This window comes from Alexandromys fortis, unplaced genomic scaffold (genome assembly GCF_014885135.2).
Source record: "Alexandromys fortis isolate MF-2015 unplaced genomic scaffold, M_Fortis_MF-2015_v1.1 scaffold_210, whole genome shotgun sequence".
NCBI lineage: Eukaryota > Metazoa > Chordata > Mammalia > Rodentia > Cricetidae > Alexandromys > Alexandromys fortis.
Window position 1 is genome coordinate 1,511,171 of NW_026068101.1, and position 10,420 is coordinate 1,521,590.

General features: G+C 42.3%; 1 protein-coding gene across 4 annotated transcripts in view; it reads right to left on the reverse strand.

The window, feature by feature from the left end:
• Mtif2 (mitochondrial translational initiation factor 2) overlaps window positions 1-10,420 on the reverse strand; it is a 29,321-nt gene that overhangs the window by 570 nt on the left and 18,331 nt on the right. For all 4 annotated transcript variants that reach the window (XM_050123868.1, XM_050123866.1, XM_050123867.1 and 1 more), the window contains 8 exons: window positions 10,171-10,347; window positions 8,855-8,994; window positions 5,789-5,913; window positions 4,121-4,325; window positions 3,557-3,809; window positions 2,971-3,111; window positions 2,196-2,360; window positions 251-391 (listed from right to left, as the gene is read on the reverse strand). In XM_050123868.1, coding sequence (XP_049979825.1) covers window positions 251-391; window positions 2,196-2,360; window positions 2,971-3,111; window positions 3,557-3,809; window positions 4,121-4,325; window positions 5,789-5,913; window positions 8,855-8,994; window positions 10,171-10,347 — 1,347 coding nt within the window. The remainder of the gene's footprint in view (window positions 1-250; window positions 392-2,195; window positions 2,361-2,970; window positions 3,112-3,556; window positions 3,810-4,120; window positions 4,326-5,788; window positions 5,914-8,854; window positions 8,995-10,170; window positions 10,348-10,420) is intronic.

Consider the following 10,420-nt stretch of genomic DNA (forward strand, 5'->3'; position numbering starts at 1 on the left):
CAACACAGGTGATCTGAAGACCAGTTAGGGGGTGGTGCCCTGATGTGTAATGTTGGGGACCTTGGGACCAGAGGACAGTACAGGGGCTGAACAGAACACAGGTGATTTTTTTTTTAACAGAACCAAGACTAATCTTGGGAGTGTCCTCAGCTAACTGAGGCTAGGCAAGGGAAAAAATGCATACGTTTTGGATGTTACCCAGTCAGGACTTGGTGATTATGATTTAGAAATAGGTTTTAATATTGCTTACCCTTCCAAATAACTTGTCCATTTCGGATTAATTTAAACTTCTTCTGTTTTTCTAACTGACCCTTTTGAACTCTGCAGCCAGCCACAGGAACTTTTCTCTTCCCTTCTGTTACAGCAAACGTCGCTAGTATGCAAGCCTCCCCTTCAGGAAGAGCACAGTGGAGGAAAGTGTCATGTGTAAGTTCCTGGCCAGCCAGCACTACACATTCATCCCCTGTCTTAGCCGACATTAGTCTGGGAAATGGTATTTCTTTGAAACCACTAACTTAATTTTCATAAGCAATAATTAGAATTAACAGGTGGAGAACCCCAGGGGCTGCAGAGATGACAGTTAAGTGACCCCGATTTAATGTCCAGTGTCCACCCACATGGTGGCTCATGAGCTTCTGTAACTCTAGTCCCAGGGATCTAGCATCCTGTTCTGGCTTCACAGGCACTGGCTAGACCTGTAGAGACTGCACCCATACACAGCTGGGTGGTGGTGGCGCCCACCTAGCATTGGAGACAGGTGGATCTCTGAGTACTGGTCTACAAGAGCTAGTCCTAGAACTGTTAGGGCTGTTACACAGAGAAACCCTGTCTCCAACAAACAAAACCCCACCCATACACAAAAATCCTTGAGTATTTCTCTGCTCCATAAAAATCTACTGTTGCTGGGCGGTGGTGGTGCACATCTCTAATCCCAGCACTTGGAAGGCAGAGGCAGGCACAGGCAAATTTCTTGAGTCTGAGGCCAAGTTTGGTCTACAGAGAGTTCCAGGATGGCCACATATATAGAGAAACCCAGTCTGAAAGAACAACACTGTTTGGCTTTCCTTTAATACATTTTCTTTTTTGCTCGAGATGGTTTTACTGTGTAGTCCTGGAACTCACTCTGTAGACCAGGCTAGCCTCAAGCTCACAGAGATCCACCTGCCTTTGCTTCCTGAGCCATTGTCTGGCTCAATCTATTTTGTAATGCAGACTGTTGCTATCTTTAAATCATTTCAGGTTTTTTTTTTTTCCATATACTGAACACTAATTGTAACTCAAGTTCTAACATCAAAGTGACCAGTTTTGAATGTTTCCTGACTGATGGTGTCAGTAATATTTGGTGTGTACACTTCTGGAAACCCTCAGTTGGCTTTTCCAAATTGCTCTTGGTACAAAAACAACATTTTTGTATACTGTTCATATTTAGCCTATAATAAATCTATATAGACCCAAACCAGATCTTATAAGGGAACAAACGTGGTAAATGAAGTTGCTGATCTTCACATTTTAAAAATGTTAAGGTCAAAAGGATAGATGAAAGAATTATTCCAGATTAAATAGGATTACAAGAGACGTGACAACTGCATGTAATTTATGAGCCTGATGGGCCTGATCTAGGTGAAAAATCTGCTTTAAAAAGTACATTGTGGGGCCAAGGCACTTGACTTGATCCCAGGGCTTGGGAGCTGAAGGATCAGAAGTTCAAGGCCATACTTTAGTATACAGCTGGGGACAGCCTACGTTACATAATATCCTGTCTCAAAACTAGATAAAATCTGATCATAGACTGGACTAGACTATTAGAGTTAATACTTAACAATTTTAAATAAATTTGGCCTTCAATCCGTCCAAGACTATGCTAGTATACTTAAATACATACGTACTATTTAATATGCTTTCAATGTGTATTCATCTGTCAGTCTCAGAGCAAAACCAAAAGCTCTATGACACTATTACTATTATTGTTCATGTGTAGACTTGATGCAAGTTCTCAGTCTCTTTGGTTTTATATCCTCTGGGCTTGAATGAACTCTGTCACTGTACAAGTCACATACAAGTCACTGAATTCTCACCTCATGGTATCATTTTTTCTACAACGCCTTGTATGGAACAGCAAATCCATTTCCCTAAGCTTTGCTTTTAGGTCTTACAGCAGCTGAGGTAAACATTAGAAAGCTGCAGCAAGCACTCACCTATCGGGTATTCCTCCAGCCTGTGAGGCAACCTGCTGCTTAGTTCCTCCTGCAGATCTTCAATAAGATGGTAGATGATTCTGTGAAGTTTAATCTTAACTCCTTTCTGTGCAGCTGACTGCTGGATAGCTTTGCCTGCATCCACGTTGAAGCCATAAATAACACCTAGCAAGTAGAGACAAGATGAGCACACTAGCACAAGCATCATCAGGACAATCACTTATCTTGAGGCAGGAAGTCAAATCTAAACTGTTTTACTTTGTAATTACATAGCTATTGTGTGACTATTCTCATGAAAACTAGTAAAATTTTAATTATTTTTATTATTGGATTTTATAAATTGCACCATGTTTAAAAGGATGTTTTATGATTTAAAATAATTTTAATTTATTGTGACTATTTTGATTGTGTGTTAATGTGTAAGCATGCATGATGGTTAGAAGGGGAGTCGGCTTTCCTGGAACTGGCATTACAGGGTCACAAGATGAAGTAAAGTACTGGATAGATGGCCAACAGACAATGAACACTCAGAGGGTAGTGAGAGATACCTGGAGTGCGTGTGCTACTAGGGACAAGGGTAATAAAAAAAAAAACAAATCAAGGATCAGTACTTGGTCTTGCACTAGATCCCAAGGTTGCATTGGCCATGACAGATGTGATTACTGATGCACTAGGAGAATGCTAGCCAATGATCAGCCAATCACAAGACATAAGCGAGAAGGTACACAAGATGATGGGTTTACACAGATAAATATATAGCCCATAGAATCTTTACCACCAAATGTCTCAGCAAAGTTGACGTCATTTTCACTAATGTCACCCAATCCAAAATGTACCAATTCTAGTTCACATTCATGGGAAGCATCATACGTATCAAGAAGGTTCAAGATGGTCTCCACAGACCCATCAACATCACCTACAGATACAGCAAGAGTTTAAAATGTGTTAGTTGTAAGAGTCAGGTATGTAAAATGAAAATCTATTTTAAAGCCAAGACAGGAATGGCATTAATAACTAAAACCACTATTATTTAAGTTTAGCATTATAAGAACTTACAATATAAAAATACAAAGAAATTCAAAGAAACATTTTACAATGAAATCAATACAAGCTATGCTTGTTCAGAAAAAAAAATTTTGAGCATCAAACCACTGAAAAAAAATCGAAGTAGAAACCTACTTTGATTTAAGGGTTTGTTGGGGCAGTGCACATCTGTAACCTGGGCATTCAGAAAACCCAGGTTAGCTTGGCTATAAAACAAGACTGCCACCCCCGCCAATAGATAAAGGAGGGGTTCTAAATTATGAGAACAAAAATAATTTAAATGGTGAGTAGAAAAGTAAAGACCTTCAAAAACTTACCTTTAATAATTAAAGGAAGTACATTTGAGTCCCTTTCTGCCTTTTCCTTGGGCTTTAAGAGTCTCTGTTCTTTTCTTTCAAGGTACTTCATATACGACCTCTTCTTCCAGTGCAGACTGCCATACTTTGCACGGGCTTTCCGCTGCTCTTCTTGGTGTTCCTTTCGCATTTCTTCCATTATTTTCAGGTCATCTTTGCTTTTTTCCTCTTTCTGCTCAGTCTTCCTCCATTCAACAACTTCTCGGGCCCTTGGCTTTACAGGGAAAACTGTTATGATTTTACTGAAACAGACACCAGTGTCTGCTGGGTTAAAAGCTTGTGTTTTCCCTATTAGGAGCTCAACTCATAAGTTTCAAAAAATAAAACTTTAGGAAATTTGTATTAAAAGTTTTAAAACTATCTAAAAACATAACACTACAGTTAAATTCTAAAATGGTATCCTGGCGTCTTCACAGCCCCTTACAAACTAGAATTAACATTAGCACTCTTATTTAATATTAAACATTGTAGACTGGTACATAAAGCCATCATTATAGCTAACATGCAAGAATTAGGATTGCATACCTCAGATTCTACTTCAAGGATTTCATCTCCTGCAGAAGGGAGGTCTCTCCAGCCTATGATTCCCACTGGCATGCTGGGATAGGCCTCATTAAGTATTTGACCATTCTCATCAAACATTAGTCGAACTTTCGCCCAACTCTTCCCAGCAACTAGAATTGAGCCCTTTCTCAGAGTTCCTCTTTGAATTATAGCTGTTGTAACAGGACTAAAATGAATATAAAAAGTAAATATTCTTAATGCTATAATCAGGACGTAATTGTACTTTTTAAAACATTTTTCTTTATGTGCATTGGTGTTTTGCCATGGGTGTTGGGTCCCCTGATACTGAGATTACAGACAGTTGTGAGCTGCCATGTGGGTGCTGGGAATTGAACTCGGGTCCCATGGAAGAGCACTCAGTGCTCTCAACCACTGAGTCATCTCTCCAGCCATCATTGTACTTTCTTAAGTAGAGCAAAAAGTAGTTTTATGGAGCATTGCACATATGTGTGTGTGCACACACATGTATGAATATGAACAGAGAGGATTGATTCCCTTCTCAATTCCTCAAGAAGCTTTGGATACTATAAAGACTTTTACTTGGCCAAGGATTTATCAGGGTATACTTGCCTAAACGTGCAAAATCCCAGACTTTTGTTTTTCAGTGTGGTTGTGTAGGGTTTATTTATGAGTCTGAATGTTTCACTTGCATGCATGTATGTGTGTCTGTATATGTATGAATGTATGCATGTATGTGTGCACCTCATGCTTGTCTGGTGCTCTTTGGAAGCAGGCATCAGATCCCTGGAGTTACTGCTATGAGGCACCATAAAGGGGCAGGGAACTGAATCTGGTCCTTTGCAAAACCAGCGAAGTCTCTTAACCGCAGAGCCAATTCTCTAGGCCGTCGTCTCTTAATCTAGTCTGTCCCTGACTCTTCCAGCCTCAGTCTTCAAAATGCTGGGATTAGAGACATATGCAACCAAACTGGGCCAGGCCTCAGGCTTGTCCTCATGACAAAAGCCAAAAACAAAGCAAAGTATTCTTTACAACAGCCAAGGAGTAAAGAAAAAGGAGTAGAAGCAGCCCCACATCTTCAGCAGACGGATGGACAGCTTGTTAAAGGACACCGGAGGGAACCTAAACCCTGCTAACTGAATCGAGGCAGTGTGAATGGGCAAGTGCTGTGTGACTGCCCCGACAGGGCATCCAGGCAGGGAAGGAGCCATGCGCAGATTGTTCTGACTCAGTCCTACCCCATCCCACACATGGCTATGAGACTGCTCATAGCTGCTAACAGTGTACGAAACAATGAGAAAATCTCCTGTGCTTACAGGCAGAACATTCAAGAAGAACATGACATTACAAAGACCTTCCTACACATTAGATTTCCGGGTCAAGTCAAAGAACTAGAAATTAAAATGTAACAACTGGCATTGCACTCTCATTCACTGCTCGTCTACCTGCAAATACAAATATCTGAGCCAGTGGGGGCGTGCAAACCAAGTTAACTACTCTAGTCATCTAAGCGTGATGACAACTTCACTTTTGTGTTCTCGGTACTAGTGCGATAAAACACATTGAAAATACATTCTTCGAAACCTTGGCTCAGAAACTAAAACTATGCACTATATATATTGTCACACAACCCCTCAAACAAAATTATTAGTGTCGTTTAGTAATCGCTACCCTCTTCCTTTGTCGGTGAAAGACTCTATCACTGTTCCTTCCACTGGACCCGTGAAATCTGCTTTCAGTTCCAGCATCTCCGCGAGAGCAATCGTTGCTTCTGCCAAAGCCATCAGATTGTCTCCCTGTAACAAAGAGTTAGTACACGTCAGCAAATACTATTAGTAAATGTCAGCATAAGAAGGATGAAGAATCTTGACAGCTACAGTTTTCTTTTTAAGAATTAAAATCATGAAATAACCAATTTTATCAAAAGAAAAGGAGATAGAGAGCTATCAGCAAGAAAACCTGACTCAAGGACTAATATTTAACTAATATTTGGCTTTTCGAGACAGGGTTTTTCTGTGTAGTCCTGGCTGTCCTGGAACTAGCTTTTGTAGCCCAGGCTGGCCTCGAACTCAGAGATCCGCCTGCCTCTGCCTCCCGAGTGCTGGGAGTGAAGGTGTGCGCCACCACTGCCCAGCTCTACTAGGAGTTTTAAAACTATATTCTGCGAGCACTCACCTATGTCAACCTGAGAAATGACTTCACCTTCCTGGATGGCCTTCCTCTATAACATAAAGCTAGATTAGATTCTTCATTTGCCTTCAGTGGTTATAATCATCATGCTCCCGATGACACCAAGATCACACAGCTCAGATGGGTGTGGTGGTGCAAACCTTTCCTCCCAGCACGGAAGAAAGAGCTAGAGGCAGGTAGATCTTTGGTTAAGGCCAGTCTGTCTATATAGAGTGCCCCAGGCCAGCAAGGGCTATTAACTGGTAACAGAAATGAGCTGACTGGCAAGAGGTCCTGCTGTCCTCCATGCCAGCTAAGGGGCTGTTTGTTAATTTCTTTCTTACCTTTTTTTTTCCCCCCCAAGACAGGGTTTCTCTGTGTAGCCCCAATCCCTCTACAGACCAGGTTGGCCTTGAACTCAGAGATCCTCCCTCTGGCTCCTGGGATGAAAGGTGTGCGCCACTACTGCCAGGCAAGGCGTCTCATCATCAAATGTCCTCTTTCTGGTAAAGAACTGAACCTGGAGCCTTGTCAAGATACAGATTACTACTGAAGTATATCCACTGCCCCTTTTTATTTCATTTTGAGAGAGTCTTTCAAAATTGCTCAGGCTGGCCTCAAACTTGCCTTAGCCTCCTGGGTCATGTCTGGCCAACTCTAAATAATCTTACTTTGGAACACTGTAATATAGGTCATATTTTATAAATACAAGAGGAGCTAGACAAAGTTTTACTATTAAAAGAAGCTTAATTCCTAAGCATCTTAGAGGGACCAAATTGTGGGAAAATAGGATGAAGTAAAATCTAATTAGAAAAAATAACGGCATCCAGAACTGTCCCTTCAATGAATGAGGGCGGTCATTATGAGGAAACTGTGAAATATGAAAAGAATAAAAGAATGGGCAAAGAAAATCATTACTCAGTAGCAGCCTCAAGAGAACAGGTAGTTGTTGACCTAGAGGGGAGTTACAAGTTCTAGATCATAACTAGAGAATATAGTTATGGTTTCCATCCAGAGAGTAAATAATTGGTAATTTAAAATAAAATGCAGCTCAACATAAATGGTATTAGTAAAAACCAGAAGCATCCCATGGGCAACAACAAACCCAGCCTTTGCTATGGGAACATATGTAACAAGCGATTCAAGTTGGGCTGATTCTGGTTCATATGAGCGTGGGAAAGCTGTGACGGCAGGAGCACGGTGAACAGATGAGGGCTGTGGTGCTCGGCTTGCATCCTCACAAGCCTTAACTGCATCTAGACACATCACCGGCTACTGGCAACTGATGGCTGCGGGGGAGGGCACCGGTTTCCCTCAGGGATGTGGCAGTGGATGGGCTGCCCTCACGCCGCTGGAAGGTCCTACACCATCACGTGCTGGCAGTACTAAGTGGACTCATGTATTTAAAAAAGGTCTTGATGGGCAATGGTGAAGGACACTTTTAATCCCAGCACTTGGGAGGCAGAAACAGGCAGATCTCTGTGAGTTCAAGGCCAGCCTGGTCTAGAAGAGCTAGTTCCAGGACAGGCTTCAAAGCAAACAAGCAACAACAACAACAACAACAACAAAAAGCCAACAACAAAAACAATCTTGAAGGTGGCAGGGAAAAGTGGTGGGGGAATAGGAGGAGGCGGAGAAAATACGTTATATATATAAGCCAGGTGGTACATGGCTTATATAGGCAGAGGCTTTCAGGCCAGCCTGGTTTACTATAGCATGAGTTATAGGATGGCCAGGGTTACATAAAGAAACCCTGTCTCAAAAAACAACAAAAACCCAAAATGAAGGAAATCATCAAACAATAAAGTTTCTTGAGCAGGGATCTCACTGTGTAGCCAGCCCTGCCAATGTAGACCAAGCTGACCTCAAACTCAGAGATGCACCCATCTCTGCCTCCCGAGTGCTGGGATTAAAAGCATGCACTCCCACATCCTGGCACAAACAATAATTTAAGTATTTTTAGTTTTCTTGAGACAGGGTCTCAGTATGTAGACCTAATTGGCCGGAAACTCACTATGCAGACCAGGGTGGCTTCACACTCACAGATCCACCTGCCTCTGCTGGGGATAAAAGTGTGTGCCACTATGCCCAGTTCAACAATAAATTTATTAAAAACAAAAGAAAAACGACAATCCCTCATAGATAATCCCAGTCTTATCTCTTCGGCAATTCTAGATACTGTCAAATTTACAAAATTAAAAAAATTAGCTAATAATATTAGTAATTTTTATGTATTTAAATCCCTCTTAAGTACCCAAAGACCTATTCTATTGCTTTCTATTTAGACAAGGCATGAAACATAAGTACTTTTTGTTATCAACTGGTCACCAGTTCTGCTTAAAACACAAGCTTAGGACAGGTGTGGTGACGCACACCAACAATCCCAGCACTTGGGAGGCAGAGGCAGTGAAACTGCTGTGAGTTCCAGGCCAGCCTACTTAGTGAGTTCTAGGTCAGTCAGAAGAGAGACCCCATCTCAAAAGAAAAAGGAGTATTCTTTGGGTAAGCATTGCTGTTAGGACACCCAGTGCTCACAGCTGCGCACTGTCCTGAGACGGCCGCCCCCACCTGAAGTGCAGACACATGCACGGCTTGAACATCGCCACCGTAATCTTCACACACCACATCGTAAGCCAGGAGCTCTTTCTTCACTTTTTCGGGATCAGCAGCTGTTTTGTCGCATTTATTTATCGCAAGGATAATAGGAACTGGAAGAGCAAGAGTCAGGGAAAGTGCAGATGAAAACTCCTTTAATTCTCGGCATTCATTGGGAGAAATGCCGACCTGCTCTTGCTTTCTCTTCACTTGACGGATGCAGATATTTAAAAGACCCACTTTAGACTCACATTATCCTACTCTGTCAACTAGACAGAAAGAAAAAGAAAGGCCAGAGAGAAGAGTCACGGGTTCAGAACACTGGCTCAGGTCACAGTGGTGACACACTCCCTTAATCCTAGCACTCAGGAGGCAGAGGCAGGTGGATCTCTGTGAGGCCAGCCTTATCTATAGAGTGAGTTCCAGCCAGGGCTACAGAGAGAAACCCTGTGGGGGCGGGGGAGGACAGGGTCATACTATGTAGCCCTGGTTGACCTGAACTTGTTATGCAAACTAAGCTGCCTCAGCCTCTGAGTGCTAGGATTAAAAGCATGCACCATGGCTCCCAGCCTCTATTTGACCCTTTGGGGGTCACACAGCCCTTTCACAGGAGTCACCGAAGACTTTTGGAAATCACAGATATTTACATTCTGATTCACAACAGTAGCAGAATTACAGTTATGAAGTAGCAATGAAAATAATTGTATGGTAGGGGGCCAGCACAACATGAGGGACTGTATTGGAGTCGCAGCATTAGGAAGGTTGGGGACCACTGCTCCATGTCTATTTTGAGATACATTAGTCCAGGCTGGCTAGAAACACACTATGGAGCTGAGTATTTTCGTTTCTGAGCCTCCAATACCTCATGCTGAAGATTCCACACGGCAGAACCAAGTGTACGGATCTGAAAACTCACTCCTACCAGCATAGTCATCAATCATACACAGCTGTTAGCCCTTTTAACTACGCTACTAACTGCTTGGTAAGACACGGTCACTGGTACCAATGTGTCATGAACAACATGGAAATTACCAATACTTTTTATTTTATTTTATTTTTTGTTTTTTGAGACAGGGTTTCTCTGTAGCTTTGGAGCCTATCCTGGAACTAGCTCTTGTAGACCAGGCTGGCCTTGAACTCACAGATATCCACCTGCCTCTGCCACCTGAGTGCTGGGATTAAAGGTGTGTGCCACCGCTGCCCAGCTATAATCTTTGTAGTACGCCTCTAAAAAGAAAAAACAAATGGCAATGTCCTACATTTTGAGTTCAGCAGGGTATCTCCCATACCTTGTGCTTCTTTGGCATGCTGAATAGACTCTACAGTTTGCTTCATCACTCCGTCATCTGCAGCTACGACCAACACCACAATGTCAGTCACCTGAGCGCCTCTGGCTCTCATTGCTGAAAAGGCAGCATGTCCGGGAGTGTCAAGAAAGGTTATCTTTTCTCCAGAAGGCAGAGAGACTATGGAAACAGAAATGCAAGGACACCAGTTACTCAATTTACTTTTCAACATGAAGGAATACGTGCCGTAATA